Here is a 22,402-nt window from a genome sequence, read left to right on the forward strand (position 1 = left end):
GACTGCTCCTGCTTCTGGAATCTGACAAGACTGAAAGGAAGCCTGCAAACTTGAGTGGTCTCTCCCTGGGAGACATATTCATACAACATGATAAAGAACTGGACCAATTACTAATGACTGAATGGGATTCTAGTAATGAAGCAGTATGTTTGAGTTGTATTTTCTTTTGATGATGTAAAGGATCCATGTTTGAAAGCCAGGGCGTGGCCTATGATATGATTTTATCGTGTGTGTGTGTGTGTGTGTGTGTGTGTGATGATTTTATCGTGTGTGTGTGTGTGTGTGTGTTTTCGTCCATGGTTCCTGTGTGTGTGTGTGTGTGTGTGTGTGTGTAGGTTTTCGTCCATGGTTCCTGACTTATTAACTACCACAGCCCTTGCTGTAGTCTTTTGTTATAATGTTGGGGTGCTTTAAGTCTCAGGAGCAGGTCACAGGAGCAAGCCTCAGGAAACAGAATCTTTCTCTCTAACCTCCTGTCTTCCTTTTACCTGCCCAAGGCAGGTCTCTAGTCTGATTGTGAATCAAAAGATCCTCATTCCAGAAAGGGTCCTGCCCCATACTCTGAAGGAAAGAATGCTGCACAGAGAGGCCAAGAAGAATCTAGACAAACAGGCCTTATTGGGTTTTTCACTCAGTCTATTAGTATGAGATCATACTCTTTTTGTCCAATCACATTTCTACACAGTTGTCAGTAATGCCTATGTAATGAAGCCTCCATAAAAACCCCAAAAAACAGCATTCAGAGAGATTCTGAATAGCTGAACGTGTGGGAGTTCCTGGAGGGTGGTACACCCAGGGAGGACATGGAGGCTCTGTGCTCCTTCCCCCACACCTCGTCCTACGCATCTCCTCATTATCTCCTCATTGTTTCGTTTTCCCTGAGTTCTGCAAGCTGCTCAGGCAAATTAATTGAACCCAAGGAGGAGCTGGTTGGTCAGAAGTTCTGGAGGCATGGATTACAGGCTGGGGTCTGAAGGTGGGGTGGGGTGCAGTTTTGGGGACTGAGCCCTCGATCTGTGGGATCTGATGCTACCTCCAGGTAGATAGTGTCAAATCTGAATAGAGGATACCGAGCTGGTGTCCACTGCTTGTTAGTAGGGAAAAAACCCCACATATTTGGTCACAGAAGTCTTCTGTGTTGATTACTGCGGTGTGAGAGTAGAGGAAAAACACGGTTTGAGAGTTTTTCTGTAACAATAGTTATAGAAATGGGATACAAATCCTGGACTTCTGACTCTAACACCTAAATATTACAGGGAAGCAATATAATACTTCAAAGCACAAGCTTATTAGTCAGAAATACTTGACAGGTTTGACTCTCAGGTCCTCCATTTCCTACCTATATAATCTTTTTTCTTGGATTGTTTCTTAAACTTTTTTTTGTTACTATAAAATTCCCCAAACAAAAAGAAATGCTAATCATTCCATTATCAACCACAACGGTTCTCAACACGGAATATCAAAATCACCTATAAAGCCTTCCCAAATAAACATATACCAGAGGTAAGGTATACAAACAGTGAATTACAAACCTTACAATTTTATGAGAGATAATAATTATGTTGGGGCATATAGAGTAATGCAAGAAACTTTTACAAAACTCTGGACAGAAAGTTAAGGTACTTTTTACTTGTGTTAACAGCATTTTAATTTCTTTAGATTAATGGAAGTTGACTAGTGATAGAGTAGGTCAGAGTGACACTAAACTGTTAGCAGTATTCTTTCTGTTGGCTTTTTATTCTACCACCTTACACAATCATCTTACCTCTAATAGTAAATCCTCAATACTTTCTATCTTGCATAATGAATATTAAACTAGAAATCAGGTAAATAAATTCAATTTCTAAATTTTTTACTAAACAGTCATAAAAACCTCACAACCTCCTCATCTCAGTTTCTCCAAATCTAGATTTGCCATCTCTTAGGATAATCAACTGTATTTTATACATTGTTGAGAATACTCTGAAGAATGCTACATAAAGCATTATTTCTGAAGCATATATTTAACTCAGTTATATTGAACAGTGTTAACAAGGAATAGTAAATAACTGGCAGATGTTGCCACTTACACTGCACGATCATGGTAGACATTACTAATTTACCATAACATTCTTTTTTCTGTTTTGTTTTTTTGGAGACAAACTCTTGCTCTGTCGCCCAGGCTGGACTATAGTGCAGTGGCGCCATCTCAGCTCACTGCAACCTTTGCCTCCTGGGTTCAAGCGATTCTCATGCCTCAGCCTCCTAAGCAGCTGGGATTACAGGCCTGCACTACCATGCCCAGGTAATTTTCATATTTTCAGCACAGACAAGATTTCACCATGTTGGCCAGGCTGGTCTCGAACTCCTGGCCTCAAGTGATCCTCCCGCCTTGGCATCCCAAAGTGCTGAGATTACAGACATAAGCCACCATGTTTGGCCTATCACGATATTCTTTTCTGCTAAACATGAAAACTACAAACACATCTCATACATGAAGCTCAATTTACAAAGAAAGAAACATGTAACCAAAAAAAAAAAGTCAACAAGTTTGACATCAATGTGTATTGAATAAATCTAGAAAAACTTAAGAAAAAAATGAATTCAAGTAATGAAGCCCATCCTAATTACCTAGAAACACACAGACATAAAAAAAAAATTGTGGCCACACACGATGGCTCACGCCTGTAATCCCAGCACTTTGGGAGGCCAAGGCGGGTGGACATGAGGTCAGGCGATCGAGACCATCCTGGCTAACACGGTGAAACCCCGTCTCTACTAAAAATACAAAAAATTATCCAGGCATGGTGGCGGGCACCTGTAGTCCCAGCTACTTGGGAGGCTGAGGCAGGAGAATGGCGTGAACCCAGGAGGTGGAGGTTGCAGTGAGCCGAGATGGGGCCAATGCACTCCAGCCTGGGTGACAGATCAAGACTCCGTCTCAAAAAAAAAAAAAACTGTACAAAAAAAATTTGGCTCTTTATTTGGTAATGTAAGAAAAAAGCTTAAACTTAAAAAGAGATAAAAAGTCAACACAGCCAATAACAAAATTGAAAAGAATCACACTCACTTGCTTTCTTCATCCAAAAGATGAAGCAGTCCTGTTGGTTTTTTGCTAATAAGATTTATGCAGCAGGTATTATCAATGTAATCTATGTTGTGCCAGCTGATACCTTCAGTTCTATATTCCTCCTAGAAAAACCAAAAAATAAAATAACAATTTATTCATCTTGCAGAAAATTGGTACATAATATAGATTGAAAAGTTTTTACCCTGCTTAAAATTCTAAGATTTTAAAAATCACCAATCCACAAAATGAAAGAATGCATAATTTCAGTTGTACAAATCTTAATACAATGTATTTGTTTTCTCTTAAAAAGACATGCCACAAATTTTTTTTTGTTAGAATCCTAGTTCTAAGTTCATTCTAATCAAAATGTAGGGCTAGATTTGTTTTAGTCTCACTATCTGATGACTCCACTAAGTAAAAACATACAATGAAGAAAGAAGGCTAATATCTCCCACATGACTTTAAGCCGTCAAAAAGGACTATATTTCCTGGATTATCAACAATGAATTTAATGAAACAATTTCTGGGAAAAGTGGGACCCCATCACCCTCCAGTAATTATATGGAATTCATACACACTTAACTTTGGCAAAATAGAATCTTTAGGACTTTTTTTTTTTTTTTTTTTTAAAGAAAAGGTTTTGAATTCTAAGGTTAAAAACTCGAGGTTCAGGTCTTGAGTAACTACTTAAAATCATCTTACAAAGCACTCCATTTTTTCTTATTCTTTCCTGTACTGAGATATATTCTTCTATTCATCCTTGTGATACTTTTACTTTTTAGACGGTTTTCTAAGGAAAAAATGCACCTGAGAATGTAAAGGAGATATGTTTCTGCACTGCAGTGATATTTAGGCATCAAGTAAAATATCCCATGTACCTAATTGTTTTAGCATTCACTTACAGTACTTGCAGCACAAGTCAACTACCAATCTGCAAATAGTGATTTTGAAATTCTTTTTTGTTGTTCTTTTTGATTTTGAAATTCCATCATTCTTTCTGTATTCATTATTATCCAGTAAAGAAGAATGAACACTAACATAAACTACAGTTACTCTAACTAGGAAAGGTAAATATTTAACTCTTTTCTTTTAATTAACAATTTCACACGTAAGAAATAGTCATATAAAGGTCACTCCCCAATGGCAGTAAGAAAGGTATTTCCCTCCAATTTTTTGCAGCATGAAAAATATACACACTAGATAGTATTAGCTTAATGATTTTTATAGGCATTACTAGAAGTCCAAAAGTCTTCCTCGTCATCTCTTCCCAACGACTATCCAAACCCTCCGACCCAAAGTCAGCTTCTAATACAATTAATAAGATTCCCCTATTTATAAATAGTATCTAAATGGAATCACATGACACATACTCATTTTGTCTCTCTCTTTTCTTTTTTCATTCAACTAATGTTTCAGAGACACAACCATTTTGTTGGATGTACCTGAAGTTCATTAATTTTAATTGCATTGTGAAACAACACAATCACTCAGCTACATATTGTCTATGGCTACTTTCTCAATGTTAACAGCTGAGTTGAGACATGGCCCAAAAAGCCTTAAAAGATCTGGCCCTTATAGAAAAAGTGTGCCAAACTCTGCTACAAAGCATTAGTTCTAAAACTTTAACATACAACGGAATCACATGAAGGGCTTGTTAAAACAGTATTGGGACTCCATCCCCAGAATTTCTGCATAAGTAGGTATAGAGTACTTAGAATTTTCATTTCTAAAAAGGTTCCAGGTGATCCTGATGCTACTATTGAGGAGAGAGAAGGAATAAACTTTGAGAATCACTGCTGTAGAGTATTCCATTGTATCTGTATACAATAACTTGTTCACCCAATTCTACTTTTTTCTTTTTTTTTAAGAGACAGGATCTCTCTTTGTTGCCCAGGCTGGTCTCAAACTCCTGGCCTCAAGCAATCTCAAGCAATCCTCCCACAACACCGGGATTATAGGCACAAGTCAAGCCCCACTCTACTACTGATAGACACTGCTCTTAATTCTAATATTTGGTCATTAAAAACAACGTCTTATGACCATTTCCACACAAAACTTTTGGTGTGCATTTATACTTATTTTTGAGTGAAAACACAGGATTATAAACTACATGTTTAACCACAGCAGATAATGCCAAACAGCATTCTGATGTGGTTGTGGCAATTTACATACCCACCCCAGTGTATGTCCCTATAGACATATCTCTCCAATACTCGTATTGTCTGTCTTTTTCATTTTAGTCATTTCGGTGAATGCCTACTGGTATCTCATTGTGATTTTAGCTTTGATTTCCCTGATGAATAACAAAGAAAAAACATTTTCCTATGTTTACTGCCCATTTGGATTTCCCCTTGTATGACGTGCTTGTATTCATGATAAAAACTCTTGGCTGGGCACAGTATCTTACATCTGTAATCCCAATGCTTTGGGAGGCCTAGCTGGGAGGATCACTTGAGGCCATGAGTTTGAGACTAACCAGGACAACATATTGAGACCCTGACTCTACAAAAATAAAGAAAAAAATTAGCTGAGCATGGTGGTATGCACCTGTAGTCCCAGCTACTTGGGAGGCTGAGGCAAGACGACCTCTTGAGCCCAGGAGATCAAGTCTGCAGTGAGCTATGATTGCGCCACTGCACTCCACCCTGGGCTGCAGAGCGAGACTCTGTCTTAAAAACAAAAAACAAACAAACAAGCAAAACTCTCGAAAAACATTATTGCCTTGTTCTTAGTCTCAGAGGAAAAGCACTCAGTCTTTTTCATTCAATAAGATATTAGCTGTATTTTGTAGATGTCCTTTATCAGAAAATCATTTTCTACTCCTAGTTTAAAAGAAAAAAAGGAATAGCTATGCAGTTTTATCAACTGCTTTTTATATATCTCGAGATAATTGTGTTTCCTCTTTATTTATTAACAGATGATTAAATTGCTTGATTCAGTTAAATGTAAAGCACATGTTGAAAAAAAATCTCCCTTTGGTTACAGTGTATTATCCTTTTGTACATATTGATGGATTTTATTAATATTTGTTTAGAATTTTTGTATCTGTGTTTATGAGTGAAACTGACCTATAATTTCCACTTCTAATATCCTTAACAGATGTGTGTATCATTGTTATCCTGGCCCCCTAAAATGTACTGAGAATTGTCCTTTTTTCTATTCCACCTAACAGCTTATGTCAGACTGATACTCTTTCTTCTTTCCATATTGGTATAATTCACCAGTGGAGCCACCAGGGCTTGCAATGTTCTTCAGGGAAAGGTTTTAAATTACATATTCAATGTCATTAATAGTTATAGAATCAGATTTCCTATTTCTTCTATGTCAGTTTTGAAAAGCTCTTTTGTTCGCATCATTTGACAAGTCTATTAACATAAAGTTATTCAGTGTGTCTGACTATCTTTTTAATACGTATAGGATCCAGAGTAATACCCTCCATCACTGGGATTTTGGTTATTTATATCCCTCTCTCTGTCTTGTCTCTCTCTCTCTCTCTCTCTCAGATGAATTCCTTGAGGGGTTCATCAATATTATTAGCCCTTTCAAAGTATTACTTTTGGTTTGGTTGATCCTCTCCCATGGTATATTTGTTTTCACACTTTTATTAATTTCCTCTTTTATCTGTATTATTTCATTTTCTCTACTTTCCTCTGGTTTAGTTTGCTGATCTTTTTCCCAATTGTTGACAGGGATCACTGATTTTAAACAAAAATCTTCTAAGAGCTATGAAATGTTCTTCTAGGTATAGCTTTAGGCATTTCCCATAGTTTTAATATGTAACATGTCATTAAGTACAATATATTTTCTAATTGTTCAACCTCTAGGCTATTTAGAATTTTTTTTTTTTTGGTTGAGACAGAGTCTCGCTCTGTCGCCCAGGCTGGAGTGCAGTGGCCCAATCTCGGCTCACTGCAAGCTCCGCCTCGCGGGTTCACGCCATTCTCCTGCCTCAGCCTCCTGAGTAGCTGGGACTACAGGGGCCCGCCGCCGCGCCCGGCTAACTTTTTTGTATTTTTAGTGAAGATGGGGTTTCACCGTGTTAACCAGGATGGTCTCGATCTCCTGACCTCGTGATCCGCCCACCTCGGCCTCCCAAAGTGCTGGGATTACAGGCGTAAGCCACCATGCCCAACCTAGAATATTTCTTAATTTTTAAACATATAGGTATTTTTCAGTTATTTTTTAGTTATTGATTTCAGGTATAATTTTATTATGGTATTAAAATCTGTGTCATTTCAATCCTTGGAAATCTGACTTTCGCTTTATGGTCCAGGATATAAACAAATTTTGTAAATATTCCATGCAAACTTGAAAAAAAAGTGCATTCTGCAGCTGTTGATGCAGTGTTCTATGCATATCAGTTATATATTCGATTTTTAAATCTTCTATATCCTTAATTGATTAGGTTTCAGGCCTAAGGGCAGGAAACTGACATTCTGCTCTGAAGGACAGTCAGTGATGGATGCCCACAAAGGCACTAATCTCATCTTCTAGATATTTTAAATCTTCTATATCCTTACCAACTTTTTGAACACTTATTCTATCAGCAAGTCAGCATGGTATGTTAAAACATTCCACTATGATGGTAAATATATTTTTCTTCTTCGAGTTTTATTCATTATTGCTTTATATATTTTGAGGTTATGCTATCAGGTGCTTATAAATTTTGGACTGTATACTACTTCCCAAGGAAGTGAATAATGCTAAAGGGGAGCATTATTAAATATTCCTTTTTATCTCTAGTAATGCTTGAAATATGATATTAATATAGCTACAACTGCTTTTTTTCTTAAGGTTTACTAAATCTTCACTCAACCTTTTAATCTTTGTATATACTTATATTTAAAATGTCTCTCATAAGCAACAGTTTAATTTAGTTTTGTATTATATCTAGTCTGACAATCTTTAGCTTCTAGTTAGAGCAATGAATCAATTGTATTTAATGTAATCACTAATATTTGTGAGATTAAATCAAACAGCTTACTACTTGTTCTTTGACTTTCATGGCATTCCTTTTATTTCTTGCTTTCTTCTGGATTGAGTGTTCTTATTTTACTTATCCTCTGTATTTTTTTTAAGTTTTATATTATTTTACTATTTTTGGCAATTCTAGAAAACATGTATCCTTAACTTATCACTAAGAGAAATAATATCTCTGTAACTTAGCATTTAATACAAAGATCTTAGAGTATCTTAAATTCTATTTACTCCTAACTTATATGCTATTGCTGTCATGTATTTTAGTCATATTTAAACATTATAGTTCTTTTCCTTTTTTTTTTTTTGAGATGGAGTCTCGCTCTGTCACCCAGGATGGAGTGCAATAGCATGATCTTGGCTCACTGGAACTTCCGTGAACCCTTCCCAGCTACAAGCAATTCTCCTGCCTCAGCCTCCTGAGTAGCTGGGATTGCAGGCGCCTGCCACCACGCCCGGCTAATTTTTGTATTTTTAGTAGAGTCGGGGTTTCACCATGTTGGCCAGGCTGGTCTCACACTCGTGACCTCAGGTGATCCACCTGCCTCAGCCTCCCAAAGTGCTGGGATTACAGGTGTGAGCCACCACGCCCAGCCTAAATAGTTCTATTTAAACCATAAAAGTTATGTTTAACTTTGTCTCATTAATACTCATTTAGATTCAACGACTTTTTTATAATTTTCATTGCTCTTCATTCCTTCCTGTACCTGAGCTGCAATCGGAAACAACTTACTGCCTAAACAATATACTTTGGTTTTAAGGAAAATATGCCACTGTCTCCTAGCTTCCACTATTTCCACTGAAAGGCTGACTGCCAAGTCTTATTGTTGCATCTTTAAAGATAGAGATGTCCCTGACTTACAAAGATTCAACTTTACAATGGGGTGAAACTGTCATAATTTCTGCAGACTTTATCTTTGCCTAGGCTGGTGATATGTGGTACATGAGATATTCAACATTTTTACTATAAAATAGGTGTTGTGTTAGGTGATTTTGCCCAACTGTAGGCTAATATAAGTGTTCTGAGCACATTTAATGTCCTGCACATTTAAGGTAGGCTATGTCAAGTTATGATGCTTGGTAGGTTAGATGTATTAAATGCATTTTTGACTTAAAATATTTTCAGCTTGGCAAGGAGCACCTGTAGTCTCTGGTTTCCTCTAGCTGCTTTTTAGACTTTTTTCATTGTCTTTGGTTTAGTATAATTTTCTAGGTATAAATATCTTTGTATTTAACATGCCTTGGATTCTTAAAGAGCTTTTCAAATGTATGCTTGTTGGGTTGGTTTTTTTGTTTTGACAGTTTTGGAACATTCTCAACCATTATGTCTTCAAATATGGCTTCTAACTTATTCTACGTCTCTCACACACATCTTTCCAAAATTCCTACGGCACATGTTAGACCTTTTCACTATGCTCTTAGAGTATAAGTCTCTTTCTTATCTTCATTCATTAGGCTCAGTATTTTCTTCTGGTCTATCTTCCAATTTACTAATTTTACTAACCGTATCTTACTATTAAAAACCATCTGTGTCTTCTCAATTTCACAGTACTTTTTAGTTCTAGGTTTTCCCCAATTTGGGATTTTTAAAAGTAATTTGTAGTTCTTTAATAAAAATATTGCACCTTATTTTTAAAAATTTCTTGAAAGCATGGTTAGTTTCCAGTCCATGTCTAGTGCTAATATCATTGGCTGGATCCACTGTGGTACTATTATCTCATTTCTCTTGGGATTTTTTGTTGTTGTTGTTGTTGAGATGCAATCTCGCTCTGTCACTCAGGCTGCAGTGCAGTGGTACAAACTCAGCTCACTGCAACCTCCACCTCCTGGGTTCAAGCAATTCTCCTCCCTCAGCCTCTTGTATAGCTGGGATTACAGGCATGTGCCACCAAGCCCAGCTAATTTTTGTATTTTTAGTAAAGATGGGGTTTCACCATGTTGACCAGGCTGGTCTTGAACTCCTGACCTCAAGTGATCCACCTGCCTCAGCCCCGCAAAGTGCTGGGATTACAGACATGAGCCACCATGCCCGGCCAGATTTCTCGTGGTTTTTATTCATGCTGGTTTGCCTCCATGTATGTTTTTATGTCTCTGTCTGTCTCTCTCTCTCTGTTTTGGACTGAGTGTTAGATCCTGTATATGAAAAATTATAAAGATAATTTTAGCAGTTGGATGATGTCTTCTTCTAGTGGAGATTGTATTTGCTCTTGGCAGGTGGCTAAGAATACTACAAATTTTATATTATTTTAACCTAATTGGGAACTGAGATGATTTTAAACTGGGCTTCAGTCCTTCTGATGCCAGGTTTACTTCTGATTTACTTTTGTCTGAGATGCAACCCTTTAGGGATCTCAACCTAAAGCCTATAGGAATTACCAAGGGCCTCCTCCTTATTTTTGAGTCAGAAGAAAACTCTGCTCAATTCCTCATACTCTCAAGCCTGGCCCTTTTAGAATCAGAAACACTAGAAAAATAACGAAATGTCTCTAGGAACAAAGCAGCACCCAAATGCTGGGCTCACTTCCCTAGATTTCTTTCTTATAGTCTAGGCCCTGTAAAATTTATTTGAAGGTACTCCAATGCCTTCAAATATATGTTGTGGAAGTTTTTTCGTTGTTCTCCAAGGTAAGGTTCATCAAAAGTTTCTAGTCTGACAACAACAAGTAAAATGGACGAAACAAAAACTTGCTAGACTATGAGCTCCTCAAATAAGATCCCTGCACTCTAAATTTTCTATCTTCTATGCTTAGCACACTGCCTGGCACACAACTGTTGTTCAATTTACTGATGAATCAATCAAATGAAGAATAATTCTCAGCAAATAAGGAAAAGAAAAATGGGAAGTAATACAAGTAACAGAAAACATACAATTGGCCCTCCACATCTGCAAAAGGTTCCACATTTGTAGATCCAACTGACTACATATCAAAAATATTTAGAGAAAAAAATACAAAAAATATAAACTTACAACCAGTATAGCAACTATTTACATAACATTTACAGTGTATTAAGTATAAGAAACTGAGAGATGATCTAAAGTATACTGGAGAATGTGCATAGGTTATGTGCAAATACTATACCATTTTACATAAGGGACTTGAGCATCTGTGGATTTTGGTATTCTTCAGCAGGGGGGCCTGAAACCAATCCCCTGTGGATACCCAGGGATGGCTGTACTTTCAAATATCACAAACCTCTTTGGGTCTGTCTCTTAGTCTACATTACAGTCTCTACCACTACCTTGATTCAGTTCAGAATCACTCATCCATTCTACAGTCATGTGCCACACAAACACATTTCAGTCAAGGACCAACTGCATATACAACAGGGATCCCTAATCTCACGAAAAATTCATATTATCTACTGACGTCTTGATCCTGACCCTGTGTAGGCCTATGCCAATATGCTATGGTAATATGTATGTATACACGCTAATATGTATGTATGTGTCTTTGCTTTTAACAAGAAAGTTTTTAAAGTTTTAAAAAATTTTAATAGAAAATGGGCTTATAATTATATAAAGAGAAAACATTTTTGTATAGCTGTACAATGTGTGTTTTAAATTGCTACTACAAAAGTCAAAAAGTTAAAAAAAGTTTATAAAGTAAAAACATTACAGTAGGCTCAGGTTAATTTATTATTAGAAAAAGAAAAAAATTAATAAATTTAGTGTAACTTAAGTGTACAGTGTTTATAAAGTCTAACTAGTGTGTGTACAGTAATGTCCTAGGCCTTTATCACCACTCACCCAACATCTCACCCAGAGTAACTTCCAGTCCGGCAGGCTCTAATCATGGTAGGTGCCCTATGTAACTGTACCATTTTTTATCTTTTATGTTGTATTTTTACTGTATCTTTTCTATGTTTAGACACATTTAGATATACAAATACTTAGCATTGTGTTACAATTGCCTACAATATTCAGTGTAGCATGCTGTACAGGTTTGTGGCCTAGGAGCAATAGGCTATATCATATAGCCTAGGTGTGTAGGAGGCTATACCACCTAGGTTTGTGTAAATACAGGATGATGTTCACACAACAGCAAAATCACCTAATGATGCATTTCTCAGAACATATCCTCATCATTAAGTGACACATGACAGTACTTCAACTAGTTCATACATTTTTCTCCTTCTTTCCAGTTCACTGCTCTTCAGTCCAATTCAAGTCCTCTGCTAAATATACTTCAAATAGCTTCTCATTGTCTGAAAAATTCTAATCTTCCCTGCATGACATATAAGTCCACTGTTTTAAGTACAATGTGTATAATGTTACCTTTGCCTAAAATATCTTTTCCCATTGACAATCTAGTGAGCTCCAGCTCACTATTTGAAATTATATGCCAGAATCAACCCTGGAAAATTTTTGCAGCCTTTCAGGTAGTTCCAATCAACCTCATCCTTTGGGTAACTACTTTACCTTATATCTGATTATAGCATTTACATCCTGCATGGCAATTATTACATCTCTTTCCCATCCCATATGCCTATGTGCTCCTTTTGGACAAAATTTAGAACCAAACCACAGTCATCATATTGAAGAGTTTTCCTACAAATGTACCTGTGATACTGTATCTTCTTTTTAAAAATTTTAACCTTAACTGATTTTATACTCAACTGACTTAACAAGTAATCACTGAGTACCCATTTCATACCAGTTACCAATGAGGTACATATAAATAAGACACTTAACAAGATTCTGACACAAAATTGCACCACATTGCCCAAGATGTTGACATTCAGGGTAGCAAGTAAATGAGAATCACCCATCTTCCAAGTAGTTTTGAACACATTTTCCATAAACTCTAGGGTTTTTTATTTTTATATATAATACGTTTATGGCCAAGGCATTTCTTCTGGCTGTCTAATCTAGACTTCTAGAAAAGAATAATTTCAGTTTACAATAAAGAATGCTTGTCTTTTTCAAAAGCAATTTAACCAATGTTCTGTTTAATGATCCACAGAGCAACTGATGTTCTGCTCTGTAAAATACAGAACCCAGAAAACAAAATGCATTCCCTCACCCTTCTAACACATGTACTTATTTGCAAGAGATAAAGAATATTAACTTAATATGATTTATGTAAGAGTCTTGGACTGAATCAAGAGACATGGATGGCAATCCCAGCTTAGCTTTTGATTAAAAGAAAATATTATAGAGCCAGAGTGTTAAGGTTTGAATACTGGCTTTAGACAACATCTGAAAAACTAGAATAAAAACAGTACTGACTGATAAGTAACACTACATAACTCATAAGTGTTAGCTAATATTATAACAAATAATATTATCTTTCCAAAGCTCTAGGGTAGCATCTAGCTAAAAGGTTATATGTTTAAAACTTTAAGCATTCATCAAGTTGGTCAGGACTAATATTGTCATGCTATTGTTAACCAGCCATTATGTCCTTTAAGCAAAATAGAGGCACTTTTTTAAAAAGCTAAGACAGCAACAAGATCCAATGATAGGAGACTTGATGATATAAAGATCTTTTCTCCCTCTTTTCTGTAGAGCTGCTAGCTGTTGTAGTCTTTCTGTTCATTCTCTATTCTTAACCATTTCCCTTGAGTTCAGTTTGATGAAACCTGTGTCTGCCTATGTCCTCATACACAAATTCTGGGGTACAATGTAAACCTATTACTGATTTCAACCTTAGTTTGGAGAAAAAGTCCACATTTTGTTTGACCCTCCCTTTACCCTAATAATTCTCACGGAAACTGAAAGCCCACTCTTTTTTTTTGAGACAGAGTCTCACTCTGTCACCCAGGCTGGAGTACAGTGGTGCAATCTCGGCTCACTGCAACCTCCGCCTCCCACATTCAGGTGATTCTCCTGCCTCAGCCTCCTTAGTAGCTGGGATTACAGGCTCCTGCCACCACACACGGCTAATTTTTGTATTTTTAGCAGAGACGGGGTTTCACCATGTTGGTCAGCCCGGTCTCAAACTCTTGACCTCGTCCGCCCACATCGGCCTCCCAAAGTGTTGGGATTACAGGCTTGAGCCACCACTCCCAGCCAAAAGCACACTCTTTTTATACTAACTTAATCAATCTTGAGATCCTCATAAGAAATATCTAGTTACCCATCTTGGTCTCTCCATACCTAGTTTCTTTGTATCTACACTCTGTATTGACTTGAGATTCTGTTAAGCTCCTCTATCCCATCCTAGAACTAAGAGACCAAAGCAATCAAACAAGCATACAGTTGGCCCTCCATATCCTCGAGGGATTGGTTCCAGGACTCCCTGCGAATACCAAATCCACAGATGCTCAAGTCTCTTATATAAAATGGCTTAGTACAGTCAGCCCTCTGTATATGCAGGTTTGTATCAGTAGTTTTGTATCAGCCATGGGTTGAATGCTTGGATGTAAAACCCAAGGATAAGGAGGACCGACTGACTGTACTTAGCATTACACACAGTGACCAAGCCCATGGTAGCAATTAAAAATCAACACCACTGTTTCCAAACCCCTGTGTGAAAGAAAAAGAAAAAAGAAAAAAACAATCAACACCAGCAATAAAAACAAAACAAAACAAACACACACATCTTTTTAATCAAAGGTTCATTCAAGGCCAGGAGTGGTAGTTCCTGACTGTAATCCCAGCACTTTGGGAGGTCAAGGTGGGAGGACTGCTTGAGCCTAAGAGTTTGAGACCAGTCTGGGCAACACAGTGACACCTTGTCTCTACAAAAAATAAAAACAAAAATTCGCTGGGTGTGATGACGTGCACCTGTGGTCCCAGCTCTTGAGTGGCTGAGGTGGGGGGACTGCTTGAGCCCCAGAGGTCGACACAGTGAACCAAGATCATGCCACTGTACTTCAGCTTGGGTAACAGAGCAAGACCCATCTCTAAAAAAACACACTCCCCTGCAAAAACAACAAAGGTGCAATCAAATAAGCATATATAAGCAATTTTTTTTTTTTTTGAGACAGTCTCATTCTGTTGCCCAGTCTGGCATGCAGTGGCTTGAACACAGCTCACTGCAACATACACCTCCCAGGCTCAGGTGATCCTCCCACCTGAGTCTCCTGAGTAGCCGGGACAACTGGCATGCAATACCACATCTGGTTAATTTTTATATTTTTTGTAGAGACAGGGTTTCGCCATGCTGCCCAGGCTGGTCTCTAACTCCTGGGCTCAAGAGATCCACCCACCTTGGCCTCCCAAAATGCCAGGATTGTCAGTGTGAGCCACCGTGCCCAGCCAGCAAATCTATTTAGGGGACTATAAAACCTCTGTCATCTGCTTACAATGATATGTGGACCACAATATTTGTATTGAAAGACAAGATTTAGGCCGGGCACAGTGGGAGGCTATAATTCCAGCACTTTGGGAGGCTGAGGCAGGCGGATCACGAAGTCAGGAGATCGAGACCATCCTGGCTAACACAGTGAAACCCCATCTCTACTAAAAATACAAAAAAATTAGCCGGGCGTGGTGGTGGACACCTGTAGTCCCAGCTACTCGGGGAGGCTGAGCCAGGAGGCTGGCATGAACTCGCGAGGCGGAGCTTGCAGTGAGCCGAGATTGGGCCACTGCACTCCAGCCTGGGTGACAGAGCAAGACTTAGTCAAAAAAAAAAAAAAAGAGACAAGATTTAAAATGCTTATTATGTGCTCTCCATTCTTTTAGTAAAATATTACAACTGATATTATGATAAACAATTGAAGCTACCAGACTACTCTGTTGCATCTCACATTTCTAACCCCATCAGTTGAGTTTACATATACAAAGAGGCAATGGTATTTGTTCCCAAGCCAATTTACTTCGGTTATTCTTGTTTGTAAAGGCACGTTTCAATATTTAATAGAAACACTATGTAAATCAATAAAATGTGTGAAAAAATAAAGTGAATTATTATGAATATGACTCAAAGATATGTGTGATGGGGGGACAAGTGTATACATATTTAGGTACTCACTTGTTCCAATTTAAAGATATGCTGATTAAAGTAGTGCTGTAAACGTTCATTAGCAAAATTAATACAGAACTGTTCAAAGCTGTTATTTTCATAATCTTCAAACCCAAAAATATCAAGAACACCAATAGACAATGTCTGTAAAACAAGAGAAAGTTTTGATTAAAAGTAACATTTAAATTTATTTAATGAATAATATCTACAACATAAGTAACAAAATGCTCAATTCTTCTAAAGCAGTGCACAGGGGATTGTGTTTGGCCAGTATTCAAAATATATCATGAATTAAAAGTATTTTAGTTATCTTTATCTTACTTTTATCCTAATTAAAAAAATATATCCAAACTGTTAATACACATAATCTATAGATTACAGAAATGTGTGAAGCAAGGTTAATGGCCTGTTATCTTAAGAAACCTCAGAAATCCCTAAGATCTAAAAGGGAATGGAAAAAAACAGAGCATGAGGAAATCAAAAGGTTATTTCAATGAAGGATCAAGAGAGATAGGTTACTCCTGGCTATACCAAGAGGACAATGCAATTTTTCCTATTTTGACTTCTACATCCCAATAAATAGAATTCTTCATTAAGAACCAAACTAGTATATTTTATCAGCCTCATGAAGACTGAGTGAAACTAGATGTCAGAACGTATGGTTTCTTTTTTATTTTTGAGACAGAGTCTCGATCTGTCATCCAGGCTGGAGTACAGTGACGTGATCTCAGTTCACTGTAACCTCTGCCACGGGGGTTCATGCGATTCTCCTGCCTCAGCCTCACCAGCAGCTGGGTTTACCAAGGCATGCACCACCATTCCTGGCTAATTTTTTGTATTTTTGCTAGAGACTGGTTTCACCGTGTTGGCCAGTCTGGTATCAAACTCCTGAGTGCAGGTGATCCACCCGCCTCGGCCTCCCAAAGTGCTGGGATTACAGGCGTGAGCCACTGCGCCCGGCCAGAACATATGGTTTCGTAAAGTTAAAAATATTTATTAAAAAAAAAAAAAGTATGAGGTTTAAAATGTTGAATAGTGCTAAAAGGATTATAACAAAAGGCAGCAATCCCTGCCTCATCATCAAGGTCTGCTCCCTAAAGTCAACCACATTCAGATCTTTCAGCTGTTTGGTAGAATACAGAACATAAATGCTTGTTCTTCTATTTCACTTCTAGGAATAATCTAACTTCTTACTGTGGATTTGGCTCTAATACCTGCATATAAACACTTTTCTCACCACCGCAACCCATTCCAGAAATACAGTTGTATGACAATTTTGGTTAAATGAAAATAATTTTTCTCCACTGGTGCTAAGAGATAACAACGGGCAAACTGATATAATGAATGAAAAATAGTAAGCTCTTTTTTAAAAGCCTGCACTAAGAGTATTTTGTTTAATTCTGCTAAGTCTAGGCCCTTAAAAAAATTAAAATAATGCCCTTCAAAAATAAAAATAAATCAATTTGATAAATTAGATTACAATTTAAATTAATTTTTATGACTGTGAGTTTACCTGAAGCATGAAAAATTAACGTAAGAGCAATTTCACATTTAAGGCAATAGGATTAAATTTAAAAGATGACATTTTTAATCAGTCTGACAAGGTGGACTAGTCCATGAAGGCTGCCCAGAAAATACAACTAGACGTGAAATGATTAAATACCTATAATCTGCCATATTAAAAATATAGTTAGAAAAAGTCTAAACATAAAAAAATTATAATTATAAAAATATAAGAATAAATATTTTATAATCTTGGGCTAGAAGAGGTCTTCCTCTGTAAGTAAAATACATACACAAAATGCAAAACTAAAAACAACAAAAATGACAGAATTAACTGCAAAAAAATTACAAGATAAAATCAGAAAAACAGATAGTATAAATAAATCTAAAAAGTAAATAAGAGAGAAAATAATTGCAATATATATCAAACTATAGGCCTCCACAAATATCCACAATAAATGCCTTCTAAAAAGGAGTAGGCCAGGCATGGTGGCTCACGCCTGTAATCCCAGCACTTTGGGAGGCCAAGGAGGGCAGGTCACTTGAGGTCAGGTGTTCGAGACCAGCCTGGCCAACACGGTGAAACCCGTCTCGACCAAAAATACGAAAATTAGCCAGGCATTGTGGCACGTGCCTGTAATCCCAGGTACTTGGGAGGCTGAGGCAGGAGAATCACTTGAACCCAGGAGACGGAGGTTGCAATGAGCCAAGATCATACCATTGTACTCCAGCTTGGGCAAAAAGAGTGAGACACTGTCTCAAGAATAAATTAAATTAAAAATAAAGTAAAAATAAAAACGAGTATCAAAAAGACAAAACAAAAAACAAAAATAACACAAAGATATTTTAAAAATACAGAGAAGAAATAAAATAGAGAAAACATGAGGTGATGCTGAACTTTTATCTATCATTAAAAATAATGCAATAAAATGAAACCATTCCCCTTATCAGATTAGGAGATGTAAATACTGATAACATCCAATGTGGGTAAAGGTGTAGGGGATCAGGTGCTTTCACACACTGCTGCTGGAAATGTACAGTCTTTTTTGTAAAGTGTCAAATTTTTAAAATGTATCTATCCTTAAACTCAGCAATCGGCAGGGCACGGTGGCTCATGCCTATAATCGCAGCATTTTGGGAGACCAAAGCAGATGAATCACCTGAGGTCAAGAGTTCAAGACCAGCCTGGCCAACACAGTGAGACCCTGTCTCTACTAAAAATACAAAAATGAGCTGGGTGTGGTGGTGGGCACCCATAATCCCAGCTACTCAGGAGGCTGAGGCAGGAGAATCTCTTGAACCGGAGGTTGTAGCGAGATCATGCCACTGCACTCCAGCCTGGGTGAGAGCAAGACACCATCTCAAAAAAACAGCAATCCCACTTTGATAATTTTATCCTAGAGAAATGTATACACAGGTAAGTAAAAGAATATTTGTTACAGCATTGTTTATAACATAAAATCTATTTTTAATGGATGGATTTATGGTACACATCTTACTATATAACTTTTTTTAAATAGCCAGGTCCAGATATATAATGAGACAAAATATTTCAAGAGATTCTAGGTAAAAAAAGTACATCTATTTATGTTTGAAAGAATACAGAGAGCATGATTCTATTTACATTTTTAAAAGCAACTCTGAATATACACGTTTGGGAGGTAAAAACACATAATAAAAAAGGTCTGGAAAGACACACAGAACAATTCTTCTGAACAGGGTAATAAATAACAAATAAAAGCAATTTCTTACTTATTACTCTATAAAATTCTGTGTTTTTAAATTTCATGTATTAACCAGTTTATTAAAATAGCTTTCAGGGAAAAACATATTATAATCCAATATATCATTACCTTGGTATTATGCTCTAAATCTTTACTATTCAGAAGTGCATGATTAATTCGAAAAACTATCCAGTCAAACAGGGCACTATATAGAGACTTAGCCATGGAGTTCCTCACTGTCACAGCCTGAAAAACAAAAGGATTACAAGTGCATGTAGAATTGACAATGATATGATTAATATACTATGACAAAGTTTTTTGCTCCCATTCAAGAAAGAAACTTACTATCCTGAATTAGAAACTAATTTTTCTCTCAAAATAAAAAATCTATAACTGAAGTTTTTTGTTTGTTTGTTTTTGAGAGTTTGGCTCTCATTGACCAGGCTGGAATGCAATGGCGCAATCTCGGCTCACGGCAGCCTCCGTCTCCTGGGTTCAAGTGATTCTACTGCCTCAGCTTCCCAAGTAGCTGGGATTACAGGCATGCACCACCACGCCTGGCTAATTTTGTATTTTTAGTAGAAACGGGGTTTCTCCATGTTGGTCAGGTTGGTCTCAAATTCCTGACCTCAGGTGATTCACCCGTCTCAGCCTCCCAAAGTGCTGGGATTACAGGCGTGAGCCACCGCACCCAGCCAATTGAAGTTTTCCACATGTACTCATTCAATTAGTCCCACTCAGAGAATCTTGGTTAAAACTGCAATTAAAGATAAGAGAAACAAAATGTAGGTCACTCAGTTCAAAACATGTTTATTAAAAATTGGGATATATATTCCCCCGAGGAAAGAAGGTATAATTGGAAGTTTACAAACAAATGACTTTGCCAGTTAAAGTAGGTAAGAGTATTCTAGGCAGAGGAATAAATCTGTTAGGAAAAAGCCATTAATTTCTGTGGAATCCTAATCACCCTCTTAAAACATACACTAATACAACCACAATTACATTGGTAGTTGTCTTCAGCTTATCACCCATAGAAACTTCTGGAATTACTCCATCCTCAAAGACAGAAACAATTCCCTCATTATGTAGTTACAAAATTTATTTTTTCCTCACTCTAAGCTTTCCAAGTTTATGAAAATTCTCTATACTATCTGCTCTACTTTCCTGTAAGTCTGAAATTGTTCTTAAAAAACAAAGAATTTCACCATTTATAAAGCATAAATTTACAAAAAAAAAAAAAAAAAAAGGGAGTAGGGTATGGCACATGTCTTACCGAATTGAGTCTTAGCACTTAGAAGAATATAAATCCTAGTAATTTACATATTTATTATCTAGGGGCTTATTCTGAAACTTGTATATTCAGGTATATATTTATAACTCTGTTTTGAAGTACGAAGAAAATAGTAATAATTAAGAACTAGACTATCTTCCAATTCCAGTTTTTCTACTTATTCTAGCTGCATAATCATGAATGACTAAGTTACTTAACCTCTTGGGCTACTGGTTATACATCTGTAAAAAGAAGGTAATACTACAACCTACCACATAGGTGATGAATTAATTTCTGAATATTGAAGGAAAAAAAAAGCTTCAAGTTCCTAGACCAAAAAATAACTGCCTACATAGCAGAAAGAAGACTGGTACCAAATTCTCTATCTTCAACACTAGAAACCTGTATTATTTTTTATTGTTGTGGAGTTTTAGAATATTTTTAATCTGCAAATGGTTGAATCCTTGGATGTGGAATCTGGGCATAAGGTGAACCAACTATCAAGAAAACCAATGGCAGAACGAAAATATAACAGAATACCACTGTATTTTTTCCCCAGAAAGAAAAGAAAAATGAAGATAATCTGATAAAATTCAGGAAAAGTACAATATTTTAAAACTAAATCAACAAATGTAAGACATAGAATAAGCATATAAACATTATCACAATAAATTTTATGAATGGGTTGAATTTTTTAGTTAAAAGACCTTCAGACAAAGATAAAAACTAAAGTCTAACTACAGTATTTATGGTTTACATAATGTACCATTTTTATAAAATACCATAGTCATAGAATCCAGGTAGGCCAATATGATACCTATTTGTTTACTTTGTAACTCCAAATTTTATACTTTCAGCCCTTTTCTCTGAAATGCATGTCTGTCTTTCATAGCTTAACCTCAATAAACCCAAATATCAAGTAATATTTTCCCACCCAAACAAGATCTCATTTAGTGTTTCCTATGTCATTGAAGGGTACCAATATTCTTACAGCTGTGTAAACCAGAAATGTAAGACTCATCCTTGACACCTCCTTTGTTTGCCTTGCTTCCCATTATTCAAGTCATTACTCGGTCCTGTTGATTTAATCAAATTTTTTTCTTTTTAAGTCCATACATTTCTCCCTATCAATATGTCACCATTCTACAAAGCAAATATCATTCTCACTACCGCAGCCTCTGAACTCATCTCTCTACATCCACTCCTGCCTTCTGTGTTTGACCAAAACCCAAGATAGCCCACAAGAGTCCCTGGGGGTACAAGTTCTATATAATTCCCTCCTCATAAGTGTAGGCAGAACTGTAAATACGATGGATTTCACTCCCATATGAACCTGATGTTACATGATAAAAATGAAAGGATTTTAAAGATATAAAAACCCAAACCAGTTTATTTTTTCATCAAAGGGAGATCATCCCAGACTTATGACCCATGGAAACGGTCAAGATATTAAGTCTGTATTATATTAAGTTGCTAAGTTGCTTACATAGCTGTAAAAAACTAATACATTCCTCCAAATGATTCTAAACACATCTGCCAGAGTGCTCCTTTTAAAAAAAAAAAAAAAATTAAGATTTTTTTTTTTTTCTTAAAACACTTTAAGAGCTTTGCATTACCCTTCAGATAAAATACTAAAACTGTTTAGTACTGTTCCCCATAGTACCCCTAATGCTTTGCACATTTCTAGGCACAAAAAGAGAGTTTTTATATATTTATTAAAGAAATAACAACCGGGCGTGGTGGCTCACGCCTGGAATCCCAGAACTTTGGAAGGCCAAGGCAGGCGATCGCAAGGTCAGGAGTTCGAGACCAGCCTGAACCAACATGGTGAAACCCCGTCTCTACTGAAAATACAAAAATTAGCTGGGCATGGTGGCGGGCGCCTGTAATCCCAGCTACTCGGGAGGCTGAAGCAGGAGAATCACTTGAACCCGAGAGGCAGAGGTTGCAGTGAGCGAGATCGCAC

The 22,402-nt window shown here is 36.9% G+C and overlaps 1 protein-coding gene across 16 annotated transcripts in view; it reads right to left on the bottom strand.

The window, feature by feature from the left end:
• MYO9A (myosin IXA) overlaps positions 1-22,402 on the bottom strand; it is a 311,747-nt gene that overhangs the window by 157,387 nt on the left and 131,958 nt on the right. For all 16 annotated transcript variants that reach the window (XM_024232451.3, XM_024232449.3, XM_054532836.2 and 13 more), the window contains 3 exons: positions 19,296-19,412; positions 15,949-16,083; positions 3,050-3,171 (listed from right to left, as the gene is read on the bottom strand). In XM_024232451.3, coding sequence (XP_024088219.3) covers positions 3,050-3,171; positions 15,949-16,083; positions 19,296-19,412 — 374 coding nt within the window. The remainder of the gene's footprint in view (positions 1-3,049; positions 3,172-15,948; positions 16,084-19,295; positions 19,413-22,402) is intronic.

Source organism: Pongo abelii, chromosome 16 (genome assembly GCF_028885655.2).
Source record: "Pongo abelii isolate AG06213 chromosome 16, NHGRI_mPonAbe1-v2.0_pri, whole genome shotgun sequence".
Taxonomy (NCBI): Eukaryota; Metazoa; Chordata; class Mammalia; order Primates; family Hominidae; genus Pongo; species Pongo abelii.